We start from the raw sequence: 19,336 nt of genomic DNA, 5'->3' as shown, positions 1-19,336 counted from the left end.
AGAGTTCTAAGTAAAAAGACCTAAAAGAAATGGCACAGACAAAATTATATATCTTTTTTGCCAAAAATTATGTTATTTGACCTTGAGGTTAAAGGTCAAGGTCAAAGGTCACCTACTCTGGTACGCAACACTTTGCCCTGAGAGGATATGTAAACATACCAAACATTAGAAAACTATTTATGGGGGGTGGGTGATTTCGGCTGGGCAAAAAAAATACAAAGATAGGTTACATATTTTTATTTTTGATATGTTACACTGGAGAGGTCATGTTACACATCCATGTATACCTTTGGATAAAATTTTCTTTCTAGTCTTGGTAAAGCGGGTCTAAACATAGCCTTTTTTCGTATATTTCAGATTGTCAAAAATTAAGAATTCTGGTTGCTATGATATTTAGATCTAAACCAATCAGATTGCTTAGTACTTTATTGTAAATTGTTTTCCTTAAGACAAACTTAATTAATATAATTATGAAAAATTTCCACCATCAGATATATAAAATGACATTCAAATATTGACATTTATGTGATTATTAGGCCCTAAATTGGTGGTTGCTAATATAAGGATTGGTTATTGCTATGGTAACGGTGAAAATATTTGTAATTTTTTCATTTTATTTATTATTTTCCAATATATCCAGCTGATTTAAAGTCAATTTAGATAAAATATCTGATATCAATAAAACACTAACAGTGAAAATTGCATGATTCTTAGGCCGCCTGCTACTCAATGCATAATATACATTATTGCATATAGCAACGCATTAAATACGCATAACATAATTTTACAAATTCAACAATGTATCATTATGATTAAATATGTATGACTGTGTCTGACGAGGAGTCTCATATTTTCTAAACGTACATTGGTATTTGAAAGCAAATTATTGTAAGATACAAAATATGAAAACAAACAAAATGTTATTAGTTATATTGTATTACAGACCAAATTTGAGACAAATTATTTTTATGTAATCACAATCAAAGATTAAAGAATGAATTCAACACAGAACACTTACATTGACAAAAGGTAAGCGAACTAAATGTATACAGAGACAAGCATCTTATAAAATAACCCGGCGAGAAGATGTGCTCGGGAAGATTAGTTGTTCTTCCCCATTGAAATAGTTTGTATTTGATGCGTTTGGCTCTTACAATCAAATTGGTATAGATATAACACAATTTTACAAATCGTATTACCATGAGATGAAAAAGCGAATAACTGCGGCTACTGGAATATTACTTTACAATTATGAATAGTTGAAACAACCGGGAATCATAGGTAGACATAAGTGTGATTGCCGTGTTTATGGTTTTTAACCTCTTTGTCATCGATGTGATGAATGAACTCATCAAAGAGGAAAAAAAATAATGTAATCTATAATTAACAAAAATACTAAACAAGCTTGAGACTTTTTACCTTGCAATAAACACTGGTTAAATTCGTGTGTGTACACAGATCGACCAGAGGTACGCAATTTGTTACCATCAGTTATTCATTTTTGTTGAATAAAAACTGATCCACTGAACTTCACAAAAATGTTATACGAAAATCTGCATATTGATGTGGTCAACATCAATGTAATTGTTATTGGATTTTAGGAAATTTGAAAAAGAAAATTGATATCTGTTTAAGAAGGTATTGATACCTGCGTTTATCAATTTTCTTGTATTTAACTCGGCGAAAATTTGTCATCTGTTTTTCAGTTGTTAATAAATGTAATCCATTTAAGGTTTTTTCTGTTTTTTTTAATTAAATTCACAATTGAATAATTGTTTTCATAGGAAGTGTCAAACTAATTTAAATGACTAGTAAGCATCTTAATTTAACAACTAAGATTAAAATTTGTACACTATGGAAAACCTGCGAAGAAAATTTTCTGTTTGGTATGAATAGGTATAAAAGATAAAAGAAAGGAAAGTCATAGTCTTCATCGTTTGTAGAAATTACTGGCAAAGATAAGAATGACCTCTGATTTTGAATGATTTCTTCATTTGTCAATTATATTCATACACTGGAATTTATATCACACAGTGGACCATCAAAGCTAATGGACTACCATACATACCTAGGTAAGTGTATTTTTTAGGATTTCATACTTTTCCTTTTCATTAATGTCTACCTTGGATGTGAAACTCTATAAGCACCTCGGCGGATGTTTCCAGGAAAGCAGAGGCCGTTTATTCTTCCGTTGAACATGGTCCACGCAGAAAGTTTTGTGTGAAGTACGTTTTGCTCATTTTAGTTATGCTGTTGTTATGTACGTGTTAATTTTTGTTATTTCATGTTTGTCATGGGTGTTTATATTTGTTGTATAATCCATTTAGGATTACAGACTTTTTTAGCACTCGGTTTTTTTTTCATTTTAGTTTTAATAATACATATTGTACTACCTGTATGCAACAGAAAATTATTGTCAGTATAGGGAACTTTCTTAGCAACTACTTACTTATATATTTTACTAAATATATTTTTATACACCCTTTCATTTTATAGCAAAACTCAAAACTTTGACTTGAATGATTTTATAATCTTAACAATTATAAATATAGATAAATAATCAAGTAAACAGGGTTATTACAAAGATTAGAATGACATACCAAGCAACAACATTTATTTGCTAATTTGATTTTAGAAAATCAAATTTAAGTTTTTGATCATCGCAAATTATCACCTATGTCTCTGTAGTTGTGTTCACTTTGGTTTACTTCTCCAAGCATTTCGTACTTGCAATCAGTTTTCACACCTGTTTGACTTGCATCACTAGAAGAAGTTGAATTTCGTGAATCAACCATGTTTACTGTCATCAGAGTTTTATTGCGTTGATCATTACAACACAATGGTGTCAAATAGCCCGATGAATCCTGTTCAAGTTTAGTGTTTACTGTAGATCGTACTTCGTTCGAAATATCAACTTCATTACAAGACGCACCTAGGTGACTTTCCGACGCTTCGACAACTTGATTCAAATGCTCACCAGAATGTATTTGCATATTTTCAATTTCATCGTAGTGAGTTGTTACACCTGATCGTATTGTCTCTATTCCAGATTGCAACAAAACGGTGTTGGAAATCGGTCTGAATTTTAATGAAATAATAATACATAGGCTATTCTGACAAAACCTTATTGTAAAAAGCCTTTTTATTTCTTGCGTCAAATATAACTAAAATGAGGTTAAAGTCTTTGAAATTAAACACAAATAGATTATTTTATCACCTTTTAGACATAAAAATAAGTGCATAATATTGTTCACGGTCTGTTGTTAAATTTGTTGTATTTCTGAGTATTTTAAAACAAGAAATACTGTGGTGTAAGCCCACAAAGGGTATACCCCCGCTTCAAAAGGACTTAGTTGATTAAACGATTGTTCGGTTATCTTAGTTGGCATCACCCAACAGTAAAAATAATCATTCATGCACATCTACCAAAATTTCAGGAATTAATTTCACACGAAGTTGATGGAATTGAGTTAAAAAAAATTGAAATATTTACAAACCCTGAATCGTCGTCTTGATATGAACATCTTCTTTTCTTAAAAACTGTAATAGAACAAATAAAGAGAAAAATAGAAGATTTTACTATCAACTAGAGGTATTTTTAAATAATTGCTAAACAAAAATCGAAATGCAAAAAAACTCATTTTTACCAATCTGGTATGTTCTTACAGTATAGACAAAACATGCGTTATTTTGTTTTAAAACACGTTCTGCTTAACTTTACTTCCACTTACCTTCATAGATAATAAAAAAACATAACACTGCGCATGCGAAACTGGCACAACCAGTCAAAATGAATGGCAAAATCTTTGCTGATGCCTCTGTTAAAAAAAACACAAAATTGCTTAAATTTCAGAACAAAAATAAAAAAAAACCTGAATAATAAACCGAACACTTCATTCATACAAGTAACAGCTTACTTAATGTAAGTAATGATAACAAGTGTTACACAAATGTTGACTGTCTTTAGAGATAAAGACTAAGCCATTACAGACACGGGAAAAAGATACAAAAAGAAAATGAAAAATAGATACACCTGTCTGCATCAAACACGGCAGAAACCCAAAACATATACTGTACATCTTCTAATATCCATTAATGTCAGTGTCAGTTAATATTGACCTAGATAAATGGTATAAAATATCTTAACCGAGAAAATCATTTCATCCCGTAAAGATTCGGTCTAGACATGTCTCACTGTAGAAAGATACATCAAAAGCAGTCTAGAGACCACTCCTCTGTATAAAAAAGCTTTTCTTGTAACTGAATTCCTATGACACATTAAAGTTGTTTATCACAGTGAAATCGGATAAAAGCTTTCACAATCATAATACTAATAGTACTATGATTGTGAAAGGTTTACCCAAAATGTATTTTGATAAATAATACTAAAAATCCACACATTGATAACTTTTCTGCTGAGAGCATAATGGCAAATTACTCACATATGTAAGTAATGAGCTTATTTTAAAGTACACATTCTCAGCTTCATTTTGACTGATTATGATAAACATACACACACGTTATGCTCTTACCATGCATATAGCTAGTTTCAGTGTGGTTTTGGAACAACATAAGTGCCTTTGACCTGGCATTGTGATACGCATTGTAATTTTGAACTCCTTTGACATTTCAAAGAAGTATGAATTGGGAATTCCTCATTAGTAAAGCGTAAATTATGTCCCAATGTTTTGAATCATTTTGTTTGTTCTTGGCATAATTTATTTTGTATCGATATTGAGTATTTTTATAGATTTCTGCACTAAATCATTTTGTGTAAACATAAAAAGTGTGTCACAGATGGACGTATATGTTTAAAAAAAAAAAAGAAAAGGAAAAAAAAAAAAAAAAAAAAAAAAAAAAACAAGTGTTATCACACAGATTTAACAGAGTAACTATAATGTCTACATGTTCTACATATATCTCATTTCGATATAAACACTTAAAACTTGACTTTAAACTATCAAACAGATTCGATGTCTCTAAAAGCTGTACTGATTTCATTAATGTGTTGTAATTTGTCGGTTTGTTTACTTAATATATATGATTTGAACTTTTGTAAATATAATACTCAATGACAAAATTATATTTACCTGTTTTTACAATATATTCTGGTGTCATCTGTCCACGGCCTCCAGGATTTACTGCATACAGTTTGAAGTAGTAAATAGTATCTGGTTCTAATTGTTTTATATATACAGATGTCGGACGAATATCACTTAACGTCATAAAGTCATTTTCTTCGTATTTTCTGTATTCAATTGTATACGTTTGTGGTGCGTGACTTTTATTCTGTCCTGGTTTCCATCTTACAAATATTTTTTCTTCAAACGCTACTAATTGTACATCTAATAGTTTTGACGGAACTTGAACTAAAACATTGTTTAATATGATAGAAAGAGTCTAACAAAATGAAAAATATGTACAACTAAAAGACAATTTATGCCGAATAAAGTGGTAACTTTATATATTTTTATCTTTATCTGTGAATGATAGGATATTAAATTAGAACGGGTGAATAACCAAACTATGACCACGAATGCCGAAGAACGCTTAATAAGTGTATAACTTGCTCCCCGTTCTAATTAAATATCCTTAATAATAATTTGTTGATTATTCACGATTACAGATTGATCATCCTATTCATTTTATAGATTTAATCCATAATATATTACCATTTTCAACATTAACTTTGAATTTTGTGATTCACGACATTTTGAAAGTCTAAAAGTTAAATGGCAGAATAAATTTATACTGTGAATAATCTTTTTTTTACACCTATAGCATTCGATAAATATAAATAATTATGTTATGTTTATTGTCGTTTCCAATTATAGAGCATTTAAACTCGATGGATAATGAAGTAACTCAGCAGTTATGAAGTTTGAACATAATTACTTTGCCCTCCCCCTCCACTGTATATTCTGGACCAGGATTAATCTACTGACTTATAATTAACCACTTTCAATTCTACCTACCTTGGTTCCCTTGATTACTCTTTGCATACAAGAGAGAGTACATTAAGCGTTGATCTACAGCAATTTTGATTTAATGCAAATGTCGGATACGTTTCTCAAAACGTTTCAATTCGACATATTCTGTCGCGAGATAAACAGAAATCATTTCGAAAAGTTTTCCCATTTTAAGAAGAATCAATATAAGTTTTCCCATAAAATACAAACTACAGGTAATTTATCTGTATAGTCAGAGCAAATTAAGAATCCTTAATCTATGGCTGTTTTCTTTCAAATCTACTTCATATAAAATATGAGGGTTTGTATGATTTTTAATGAGACAGCCATTCTCCAAAATTCTATCAACAAAAAATTAAACTTCTACAGGTCACCAGATGTCTTCAATGATGGGCAAAACCCATACCATAAAGCAAGCTGTAAAAACTCCAACATTAATGATGTGAAACTTAATAAAAGCCGAAAATTAACATAATAAACAACGAAAACCGCTGGATTACAGTTTCCACCCTTTGGACAGTCACATTAAATATGTGGAGGGGTTAAACATGTCTGTGTGCCCTCGACCCTTCCTTAAACAGGGAGAGAGTAATCAAGGAAACCAAGATTCTAGGAGAAATAAAAAAAAATGTTAAGAACCACAGATCTGGCATGGAAAACAGACATACACATCAAAGATTCTAAAATAACCAAAATATTACATACGAAGCAACAAAAGTTGCTACAGAGCTCATATTAGAATATCTTTAAAATTAACATCTGGTATAACCGATGTATAATTTAAACTTAAATTTCTACTAATTTTGTAGAAGTCACAAACAATAATTGATTGTTCAATGTTATCAAAATAGGGAGGTATTAGATTTTGAACAATTGTAAAGTTATACCAGTAATCAATTTAAAATTCCTCATAAAAATAAATAGAAATGTCCTTTTTGTTCCATCATTATTTTGTGTGAAGGCTGTTGCAAACCTCGTGATTGAGATTAAGCCTAAACCGCCTGACTGTTCTTGCCAAAACTGTCCTTTCAAAATTGTCAACTTTCCTTTCATCTGTGGCCAAATCCATTCAGCACCTGCGTATGGAGTGTTCATATCACAACTCATACGTTATGCCAGAGCTTGCCAAAACTACGCAGACTTTTTGTATCGCGCTAGAACTCTAACAAATAGGCTTTTGGAATAGGGTTATGTTGCTACAAGATTGAAGTCATCACTACAGATGTATGATGGTCGTCATCATGAACTCGTGGATCGTTATGGTGTATCAATCTGCACCATGAAAACTGATTTATTCAACGGTTCATAGTTTTCCTTTCCTCGTTAGTCTACCCGGGACTTGACTTTTTATGAGATGGATGTTTCCAAAAAAGTTCTTATGGATACAAGGGAAGACTGCACAAGAAAATGGATAAAAGGTGAACAAGAGGACATTGATTCTCTGTCTGAGTGGGTAAAGTATGTGAAGTATTTAATTTTGAAACGTATGAAAGTTTTAAGTAGATCAATGAGTGTCAACGCTACATCAATTTCAAAGATCCCAATGTAGCAAAAACATTGTCTACTATACATTAGAAATATGTTGTCGTACCAGCAGACAAAGCCCAAAACAACATTGTTTTGTCTCCAAAACGTATTACGTCCAATGTCTTTTATATATGTAGACATAAAAAATAATAATAGCAGTTATAAGACCTAAACTGCTATCACACTCTTCAAAGAAGTGATAGTGGAGAATCATTAATATGTGCTGTCCTCTTTTGGTCTAATAAAGAGACTCCTAAACTCCGCAAGAATCCATACAGAAAGTGCTACTTAGCTGGATCTGTAAAATGTACCACCAATCCCCTTTCAAAACACTGAACATCTATATTCATAGCTGTCAAAGGGGATCTGCTGTCCTACCACGACCCTTGTTACTCCCGCTGTAGTATTAATTCAGTGTGGATCTTGAAACATTCGAAGGACTTCGATCAGAATACAATAGCATTAAAACCTATGATTTTTTCAACTGTTTATGTATTTTATTCCCAATACTCAGTTAAAATACCGACTCAAAAACATTACGCATCGCGGTCAGACATAAAAATACAATGCACTTAGACACAAATGTGTAGTTCTTGGACGAGATTTGCAATTATCTCCCATATATACAGAAAAAGTTTTTAAAATGCTTGATTTTTTTATCGACAACATATTTGTTCAGTGTGATAAACGCTTTGTTTTAACAAACGGTCGACATTCCAATGGGAACAATTGTGCTTCTCTACTTGTGGACATATTTCTTCGCTCTTATGAGGCTGACTTTATAGCTGATCTGAACCGAAAGAAAAAATATTTTAGCTAGATCCTTCAATCTAAGTTTCCGCTATATAGGTGACTATCATCCTTCAACAATCCTAGTTTTGAGAATTTTATACATCGCATATTGACTGTTTATGAGCAACTCGGCACGTATTTCTAGAACAGCAGAGGACGCCTACTATACCGGTGCACCTAGATTTAGAGCAATCATCCTCTTTAATTAAATTCTTAAGTACAATATAGGAAAATGAACTTCAGATTTTTTTGTGTTTGGTAAATACTACCAATGTACCGCAGCTGTTGAAAAGGGTTTCTACTCCCTTTATATTTTCTGCTTGGTCTTTTTGTTTTGAATTTATTGTTTCAATCATACAAATAAAAAAAAAAACAATTGATATCTTACCTTTAACTTTCAGTACCACTTGTGTCGATAGCACGTTTTTCTTTTCTTTATACGCCTGACATTTAAATATAGTATTATCGTCTTGGAATGTAGAATTAAGTGTAAAATTAATTGTATCCGTATAGTTTTGAATCAAAACTTTGTTTTCTTTTGTCCATTGAAGTAATACCTTAGGCTGGTCAGGTATTACACTGCATTCAAGAATAAAGTCCGAATATTCTTGAACTATTAACTCGCCACTCTTACTTAAGTTTTTTATCCTCATGTTTGTTGGGGCCACTGTAAAAAATTATTAATCACCAAAATTATTTCATAATTAAGTGTATATGATCCTCAATCTTTTTAAGGTATTAAAAGTATAAATAAATACATGCTTTTATGGTATTTTTACAAGGTGAAATTGCCTAATGTACACCAAATGACGATAATGTAGTGTGTATGGATTGTGATTCTTCGTGAGACAAATATTTAACTTTTTCAAGCCATATAGATATAAACCAAGTTTAGAATAAAAATTGAAATAAGATAAACAATAAACTTAAGATATATTAACCATCAATGAATACACGAGTCCGTAAAGTTTTGTTGGAATATTAAACCAACAGCGAAAAAAAAAAACACCAATATAAACTTATCTCATTTGAGTATGACATTTATGTATACTCATAGGAATTACTTTATTAGCGAACAAAGTGCCAGTTTTATGATTATTTCCGTATACTGGAGAACATTAAGGCACAACCTCGGGTCTTGGAAATTAGCGTAAAATGTATCCACTTCGTTCCCAATTTTAAAAACAGACTGTTCCTCGTGTATTCCAGTCGATTTATGTTGTCTTTTATTTAACAAACAGAAAACTTTATCTACGAATTTAACTACATTAGTTTTCTCAGTACAAAAAAAAAAACACACAAAAAACACACACAAAAACAATAAATAAAAAAAAACATAAACAAAAAAACAAAACAAAACCATTTTGATATTTCCCTTTCATGAGCAGTAATATACCAGTGCTATATGATGTTTATATTTCTCCATTGTAAATGTTTGCTCGAGCTATTAGCCGCTTTTTTTTTTATTTCGTAATGCGCCATCGTTGTCTGAGAGAAGGCTTTTAGACCAATGTTAATAAAAGTACTTCTTTCAAAACTTTTAACTTCTATACTCACAACTGTCAAAGAGGGTCTACAGTCCTACCACAACACTTGTTACTCCCGTAGTGGTATTAATTCAATGTGGATCCTGAAAAATTCAAAAGATCTTTTGGAGACAATCAACAAACGGTCGGCATTCTAATGGGAACAAATTGTGCTTCTTTACTTGCTGACCTATTTCTTCACTCTTATGAGGCTGACTTTATAGCTGATTTGATCAGAAAGAAAGAATATCGTTTGGCTAGATCCTTCAATCTCTGTTTCCGCTATATAAATGACGTGTTATCTTTAAACAATCCTAATTTCGGGGATTTGATACATCGCACCTACCCAAAAGAACTTAAGATAAAAGATACTACAGACACTGTGGAGTCAGCCTCATATCTTGACCTACACTTAGAAATCGATGGTAAAGGAAAACTATTGACCAAACTTTACGACAAACGTGATGACTTTTCATTCAGAATTGTCAACTTTCCTTCCATCTGTGGCAACATCCCTTCGGCTCCTACGTATGGAGTGTTCATATCACAACTCATACGTTATGCCAGAGCTTGCCGAAACTACGCAGACTTTTTGTATCGCGCTAGAACTCTAACAAATAGGCGTCTGGAACAGGGTTATGTTGCTACAAGATTGAAGTCATCACTACAGAAGTTTTATGGTCGTCATCATGAACTCGTGGATCGTTATGGTGTATCCATCAGCACCATGAAAAACTGATTTATTCAACGGGTCATAGTTTTCCTTTCCTCGTTTGTCTACTTCGGACTTGACTTTTTATGAGCAACTCGGCGGGTGTTTCTAGAAAAGCAGAGGACGCTTACCCTACCGGTGCACCTGGTCCATGCTCCCAGTTTTTAGTGGAGTCCGAGTTGCTCATTTACTTTTGTTACTTTGTATGTATGATTTTAGTTAATTTATGTTCTTTGTTGTGTATGTCTGTTTTCCATGTCTGGTCTTTGTCCCTGGATTACATTCTTTTGATTACCGCTATAACCTTGGTTCCCTTGATTACTCTTTCTAAAAGCTTGACTTCCCATATCTAGATGTTATCGCGACATATTTCGCTTGTGTCAAAAATGTTGTTCATTATAGATTACCATTGTATTTGTACTGTTTTTACTATTTATTTTACCTGGGGCAAGTTTATGCTACACGTTTACATTGCAGTTTCAAAAAAAAAATAGCTGTAATGGAAGCGGAAGTTTGAATGTCCTTTAAAACTTAATTTATCAAAAATTCTACTCCCAACACTCTTTTTTTATTCATATTGCCAACTTTATCTTTTGGCTATCAGTTTTGCCTATTGCCTAGAATGTATCAGTTCTATAATACATATTGATAAAACAAAGTTTTTTTATAAGATGAAAAGAGAAAAAAATAACATTTCACCTGATTACGCAATGTTTTCTAGATTAATAGGCAATGCTTGATTTTTTTTCTCAAATTTTGTTTGTCCTAACAATCTAGTAATACACTATCCTGTTGTTTGAATTGTCTGTACACTTACAATTTGCGTGAACATGATAGGAGTAGTTGGAGACATAATTATAACAATAATACAGTCCTGCATTACTTGTTGTGAATTTTTTTATTGCAAGGATGGATGTTCCATCTAAGTTGGTAACGGAAAATATTGATGACATCCCTTTAGCTAAATCCATCCCTACTGCCAATATGTCACTCCTTGGCGGGCCTGTCCATGTAGCATTGCTGAGAGGACATTGAAGTACAGCTTTTTCACCGAGATTAACGTAAAGAGTATGCACAGCTGATATTTTCCCTGTAAAATATGTGTTTGTGAATGAAAAGACAAGTTTATCTTATCAGTCTTCTTATTAAAAACAAACACAAATCAAATGTTTAATTATGGCATCTTATTAATTGAAGCATCGTATATTTTCTCAAACATGTTGGCATGGAACCGTTTTTGATAGTATTGTAACATGAACTGATATTTTTCCTTAGTTCTGTTTCCAATATATATATATATATATTTCTAAAATTTCATACAAGATTTCTAGTTACAGCGCACTTGGTCTTCCTCTCATATATATGAGAGGAAGACCAAGTGCGCTGTAACTAGAAATCTTGTATGATATTGTATGAAAGGTCATGTGTTCCTATAGAATTACATTGGAAAACAGCTATGCAATATCCAGCCTTATCAGCATAAATATTGCACAAGGATAAATTCGCCTCTGATGGAATTGACTCCGCGCGGAACAAGAGCATGAGCTACCCGTGCAAGTTTATCTCTCATTGGTCAATTACCGATTAATGGATATTGTCAATTCATGTCACAAATCATTACTAGCAACGCCTTCCTCGAATACCACCTTTCTTCAACATCACGCGCCCGATGAGAAAAAAACAGTACAATCGTTGAAAAAAGTTACTATAACGTTATAAGCCAGAAAACAAGGACAGTGTCATAGTGGTCATGGATAAAACTAACTATATCTCTGAGGCAGTGCGTCAACTTCCGGTTGAAAAATTTTAAATAAAGCTACCCAGCAATCCTAAAAAATCCTTTAGTAAAGAAATCATTTCAGAATTGAACAAAATGTGCAAGGAAGGGTGCATCAACGAAGAACAGTTCGAATACCTAAACCAGAGGATCCAAGACCCGTACGTTTTTATCTTCTGCCTAAAATTCAAAACAAAAATAAGATGTTCCTGGACGGCCCATAATTTCTTTTAAAAGTCACCCGACCGAAGAAAATTCTGCATTTGTTGATTACCATCTCACACCCATTGTTTAAAAGCTCCTGTCATATTTACAAGACACCACGGATTATTTGAGAAAATCGGAATCATTGAATCCTTTACCTCCGGAAACATTTCTGGTCTCCCTTGATGTCACTTCACTCTATACTAATATCTTACACGATGACGGTATAGACGCTTGTAGAGAAACATGGGACTTACGAGCTATTTTAGATCCCCCACGGTCTGCCTAGTAAATTTACTCACTTAAGTTTTGAAGTGTAACAACTTTACTTTCAACGACGAACACTACCTTCAAATCAACTGTGGGAAAGAAAATGGCTCATTCATATGCAAACATCTTCGTGGGTAAATTGAAAAATCAAATAATATCGATTCATCGATGATTTCGACATGGCATGGAATGAGTTTAAAATAAAATTTAGAAAACTTTATCTCACATGCCAACAACACTTATCCATCAATCAAATATCCATCAAATTTTTGACATTAAAATTACAATTTAGGATACTTCTACTGTATGAGACGGTGAAATGTCAATGGATCTTCACAGCAAACCGACTGATAGACACCAATATTTATCTCCCAATAGTTGTCATCCAAAACATTATTCTAAAAGCATACCATACAGCCAGGCACTCCGAATTCGGCGCATTTCCTCATGTAAAGATAACACTAACAAACTTCTAGATGAACTCCTGGTAATTTTTTATCAATGTTTTAGGAACGTGGCATCTTTCGCATAACATTGCAACACTGTGGTTTTTTGTCACGATTTTCGTATTATGACCTGACAACCCTTGCATGTAACATGCCAGGGTAAATGAGCAAAAAATAACTTTAAGCGAAGATGGTTGTACATTCTGAAATATATCAATGCATATATGATCCATGCTGTTGTTTTTCTTTATTTTATTAGTGTATACTACCATAAAAAAAACAAAGTATTGAAAGATGGAAATATATGTGATGCACAAAAATAGCTTTTTATGCTTATAAAAAGTTAACCACTTAAAAGCATAAGTTTTAGATTTTAAAATAGTTATTTTAAATTAAAGCTAAAGATAAGTTTTAGAATGCCACATTTTGACAAATAGTAGTATAAGTTGTAAATCGATTTTTTTGGCATTTAGCTTTAAAAATAGAAATACTTTCAGAATAACAGGTTCTCACGCATTTTAGAACTACGCTTTAACTATAAGTTGCGATAAGGTTGTGTCACAAATAATTAGCTCTTTGTTCCTTAAATAAACAAGTATGGTCATAGGACATTAAAGAATAAAAGGGTTTATTTTTTTATGTATATACACTTATGATAAGCTTAAACATATTGAGATAATTTAGATAAAGGTGTATAATTAAGGTAACAAGAATGTAGAAAATGTTGACTAATGGTCAAAAAGGGGCGTTAGTCAAATTAATTAATTAACAGATATGATTGGTCAAGTTTCAGCTCTGGAGGTCTGCTGGTGATCATCCAAATCATGATGGAAGTCCGACGTGCGTAGACTTTAAATAAATAAGTATTTTCGGTTTGTAATACAATGTTTTAGCAAAGCAATATCTTTAAATATAACGTTAACAGTATAAACATTGGTGGGTTGTAAACACGTTTTGTGTAGTTAAATGTAGTTAGAAAATAATATAAAATTAGGTTGGAGTCAGTTTCATTTCTGAATTCAAATGCAGTTATGTAAATTGCTAGTTAAATATGTCCGGAATTCTAATCGTATAAATTCGTTTATAGCAATGTTTATGCCAAAATGCAGATATTACATAATTTAATAAGCAGCTATTTAGATTTTGAACTCATATTAGTGAACGTATTTTTTGCTAAAACAGATTGCATAACTTAAGATATGACATGAATCCCATGTCAGTTGAGGTATGTGATAAGTACGTCTTTTAATATGTATTTGCAAATTAAGTTTTCAAATAAAATAGGGAAAAAAGTGGATAAAGTTATTATTAGGAGCAAGCTTAATTAATCAAGAGTTAGATATAATTACAAGCTTTTATTACTTTCAATATAGATTTTAAATTGTTGAAAAGTGGTGAAGACCTGAGTTCCTTAATACCTGTATGTTTTATTTAATTATATGAATTGTATGATATTGATATTTATGATTATTATATGACCTGCGCTCCATAGATCTAATAATAAAGAATACTGCAACTTACACCATCTTTATATATTGTTAGAAATCAGACAGAAAGCAAAGCAGTACACATTACAATAACAAGTTCACAATAGGACAAAAGCTAGTCCCCCTCCCCAATAAAAAGACAAAGTCGTAACAAATTGGTGGAGAACCCGGGCATCTCAAGGATCTTCCACCAATTTGTTACGGCCGTATGATTTTTATTTTTTATTTATTTTTTTTTTTTTCGGGGGCACAATCTGATATCATCTATATGACTGTACATACATGTATAAAGACAATTTCGTTCAATATTCATATAGTACATCATATGAATTTGAAATCTTGTATAGGTTTCAACTCGCATTACCCAATAAGCGCGGTCTAGGTTAATAATGATGTGGGGTGTATGCATTTATTTGTTTTCCTAATTTAAAATAAATTTTCAAACGTGGACTATTAAGACGGTGTCACTTATGCTATTTACATGTAGGTAATATAGGTACTGATAATGTCAATTCAAGTGTTTTTATCTCCTTTATAATTAAGAAGTAAATCTATTTAAATCAAGCTTAGTACAAAATGGCATTTGGTAACAAAGAATCATCTGTAAAAAGACAAGATGCTACTACCATATTTTTATAGACTTGTATACATTTTGGGTCTGCAATGAGCACCCATTACGAGTATATTAGTTACTATAGTTGGCGGAGCAATCCTTCGTAAAACCTGACCAACGAAATGTCCATATGACAAAATTTGACTTGTCCTAGTACAAGTAGCTGCCGTATTGATTTTCTGGCTCAGTCTCATACAAATGTACACCATGTGAGTCGGTGAACTTTTCCAAACGCTGCAGTTAGTCAGCCAGAGAGTGAAAAAAATCTGGATTGGACTCCTCTTTAATGTTATTTGACCATCCCCCTGATTTTGCAATGCTTAACATAAATTAGGTCATTTATATATGACTGGTTTAGTAGGTATACAATTACAACACTAAGAGAAAGGTCGATCAATATTTAACACAAAACATTCTTTATAATAATTGTGTGATATTTTTGTTCTTTTATTATTTACCATGGTATTTTATTCTAACACTTTTAAATTTAGTTTATAGTACGTGAAACATATGAGTGTTTAGAATAAACAAAGCCGATGCATTTAAAATAATTAAATTAATTTGATAATTGAGAGTTTAATAAACATCTTGTCGCGATAGGGCTTGATTAGTGTAGTAGCAAGCGCGGCTTGTTTTTTTTTCTTTGCACGGTGTCCGCTTGCGACTTCCATAATCTGCAAACACATTTCGCTGATTGCAATATTTTATTTGATGACTTAAAAAAATGCGAAAAAGGCAAAACAAAATAAGTATACGACATTATAGAATACGGACATGTTTAATTGGTGTTTACGGGGTGTTTTAATTCTACGGAAAATTTCTTTGGAATTAGGTAAAAACTTTTATGGATATATTTCTGCCAGATATGTAGAATGCAAGTTAATTATAAACACAATTCGGAGGTAGTTCAGGACACAGTGGCGCCTGCAAGTTTTTTCTACAATTACCCGATAAATTGACTATATGTACTCAAAATCATCTGTATAAGAATTCTGTAAGTCGGGGGATATTGAATACACTAAATATGGATAAAAATCTAACAACAAAATTCTGACTTTAATATTTGTTTTAAGTAAATGTGAATAATATTTAGAATCAAAACGACACAAATTATTTTGATATATATCTTTTTAATACATATAATATTAAGAATCAAATGAATTATTAATTACATCTAAAAAAATATAATTAAAGAGTATTGTCAAAGGGGGACAATTCACGTTCACAATTTTATGACTGTACAAGTCTAGACGCGATTTTATAACATCTTAACACAGAATTTTCATACAATCTTGTAGTCTTAAACGGTCTTAACATTTCGAACTGAATTCAATCTTACTCTCTTACAGTCTTGACAATTTGTTGTTATGATTTTTCAGTATATTTAAAGACGGTCTAAGATCGAAATGGCCGTTAAAGACGACTTGAAAGTCAATACTAGTGAAAGTATCCTAAGCTCTCCAAATTCTTTCCTGAGGCACTTGTTCTGGCATTCCGTAGATCTAGGATTCTAAGAGATGCCCTGGTAAAAGTAGAGATTTCATTTCAGCTCAAACTTAATTCAACGAGCCAGTGTCAACCATGAGCAGATAAAAGATGTAAGACCTGTTCTCAGATACTGCACAACCAAACGTTTAAAAGATACTGCACTGGAAATGAATACGCCATTTTTTGCAATGTGACTTGCAAAACCGAATACACCATCTACCTTCTTCAGTGCCGATGGGGTATGCAATACGTTGGCGAAACAAAACAATCTTTCAAAAGGCGTATGAATGGTCTCCGCAGTGACTACAAATGTAAACCAGACCTCCCTGTAAGTCACCATCTTAGATCTGCCGGACACACCAGTAGGATCTCTACAACATTGTTGTTACGATCATAGATCATAATAACAACTGGTAAAAAAGTAAAAGATTGCTCAGGAAAGCTTTTGGATGAAAAAAAATACAAATAATTTCTCCAGATAGAATTGCCCTGTGCAGGTCCGAGTAGGTCCGGGTGTCAAAAGAATAGGCCAGCAGAAGCGCTATACTTGTCGTATAAGGCGACTAAATAGTGATCAGAACCCTAGCCGGGGGGGGGGGGCAGGGCGCTCAGCCCACAGAGCAACTGGGTTGTGTACCCCAGGTGGTGGAAGGGGGTACCCCTGGCGTGTTACATGCTAGGGTTGTCAGGCTATGATACGGAAAACTTGACGGCAAACTATAGTGGTGCACCGTGTTGGGATAGATGCCACGTTCCTAGCAGGTTAAAGAACCCTGCTGTGGTATTCGATAGGAGAGGGAACCTTTGAGTTCCGCCAGTGGAGGCTAATTTGCCCGACCCTACCCACCTCCCCCTATTTTCAGTGGCAATCAAAATGTTTCGACCCCATTATCCTTGCGTCCAATTCCTTTTTTCATTTCATCATAATTACATGTTTATTTTATCATCCATTTCACGTTCATCGCCTGAATATAGCTGAAATATTGGTGCTCGGGCGTTAAAACTAAAAAATTAATCAATTAATCAATCATGTAAAAACACAGGCCTGCATCATCGCTACACTTGTCGTAGAAGGCGACTAAGTTGCCCGACCCTACCCATCCCTGCCTATTTCTAGTGGCAATCAAAATGTGTCGACCCTGTTATCCTTGTGTCTCATTCCATTTTTCATTTCATGAACATCATAATTTCATGTTCATTTTATCATCCATTCCATGTTCATCGCCTGAATATAGCTGAAAGATTTCTGCCCAACAATTAATCAATCAATCAATCCAGATGGAATTAACGAGGAAAAAAATAATTCATTGTTAGGTCCTGGCCTAAAGCTGGTGCAGCAATATATGTTATACATCAATACGCCGTATTACTATGAATTGACTTTTCTTATTTGTTTTCTACATTTCATTCATTTCTCATTCTCATTATGATAACTTATCATTTGCGTATATTTGTCTCCTATAAAAGTACTATCAAATTAGAAGCCAAACCCAGCACCGAGAAATGCCATCAAATTAAGACTAAAGAACTACATTATTGCATCTGCTACCTTGTGTAATACAAGATATAATGAATCTTCTGTTTTTGAGGGTTTACGAGATTTGTGTTGCTGTGGATAATGATTTTTTTTAAATCAAGGTTGAAAAATCAAACTTACCAATTATTGAATAGGTAAATAATAAAGTCAACATGGACTGTTTATTCATTTTGGTCGAATAAATTCTTATTACAGGAATCTGAAAAAGATGATTTTATTTTATCACTGGTTTTTAAAAGTGTCTATGCATAATATTAGAGAATTTGTTAAGTACAGTGGATGCATAAACAACCGTAGCTACACAAACTTGATGAAGTATGGGTTTTTATAGTATAGTTTTTAGACCCATATGAACTTAAATCAGATTCAGTAAATTATTTGTTGTGTCTGTAACTTTTAATAGCATGCTAAGTTATTAAGAGTTCAAAAATCGCTTTTAATTAATATCGATGACTGTATATAATTTCTACATTGTTGATATATTAATGAATTATTGTTAAAGCCACAATTTTACCGAATTCTTTGGCGGTTTTGGTGGAATATTATGTCTCTCTAGATAAAATCATGTAAATGTACACACGTTATTGTAGTACATACAAGTTTTGGATTTTATTTTAGTATTATATTTCCCAGCAACAGCAAACTTAATTCCAAATTACAGAATAAGGATACTTGCCTAGCCAAACGTGTCCGAAACTTTGAAGTATGTATAAAATATACTTTCGAACGCAACATTTCCTTATTTAGGGAAATATTTACTTGTTTGGATCAAAAAGTACTTGATACTGCAGATCAATATTCAATGTTGTAATTGTAATTAGGTTATAAAAATAGAATTGTGAAACAGCGAGGTTTGAGTGATCGGTTGTGGTAAAGGTTTTTTTGTATGATTTATTGTTGTACATTAATTTCTTTTCATATAATTCCCTACTTGCCGAACTCGGGATGCAGCCATATTTTATTCGTTTTTGCAGAGTTACCTTCCGTA

General features: G+C 32.5%; 1 protein-coding gene across 2 annotated transcripts; it reads right to left on the bottom strand.

Moving 5' to 3' along the window:
* Window positions 1-276: 276 nt before the first annotated feature.
* LOC148608601 (netrin receptor DCC-like) lies at window positions 277-18,543 on the bottom strand. Of its 2 annotated transcripts, none has more exons than XM_088545835.1 (7): window positions 18,469-18,543; window positions 11,410-11,616; window positions 8,677-8,955; window positions 5,091-5,369; window positions 3,732-3,818; window positions 3,498-3,540; window positions 277-3,078 (listed from the first exon to the last, which is right to left on the bottom strand). In XM_088545835.1, exons 1-7 carry the CDS (start codon window positions 18,515-18,517, stop codon window positions 2,658-2,660), a joined length of 1,365 nt encoding a protein of 454 aa, XP_088401961.1. In that variant the 5' UTR covers window positions 18,518-18,543; the 3' UTR covers window positions 277-2,657. The 2 variants fall into 2 exon arrangements, with proteins under 2 accessions (XP_088401961.1, XP_088401960.1); XM_088545834.1 differs by having other exon boundaries at window positions 279-3,078; window positions 11,344-11,616.
* Between the last annotated feature and the right edge of the window lie 793 nt (window positions 18,544-19,336).

Source organism: Perna viridis, chromosome 9 (assembly GCF_037379345.1).
Source record: "Perna viridis isolate PV_CMFRI_1.1 ecotype Kerala chromosome 9, ASM3737934v1, whole genome shotgun sequence".
Taxonomy (NCBI): Eukaryota; Metazoa; Mollusca; class Bivalvia; order Mytilida; family Mytilidae; genus Perna; species Perna viridis.
This window is presented reverse-complemented; position numbering and strand designations above follow the sequence as displayed.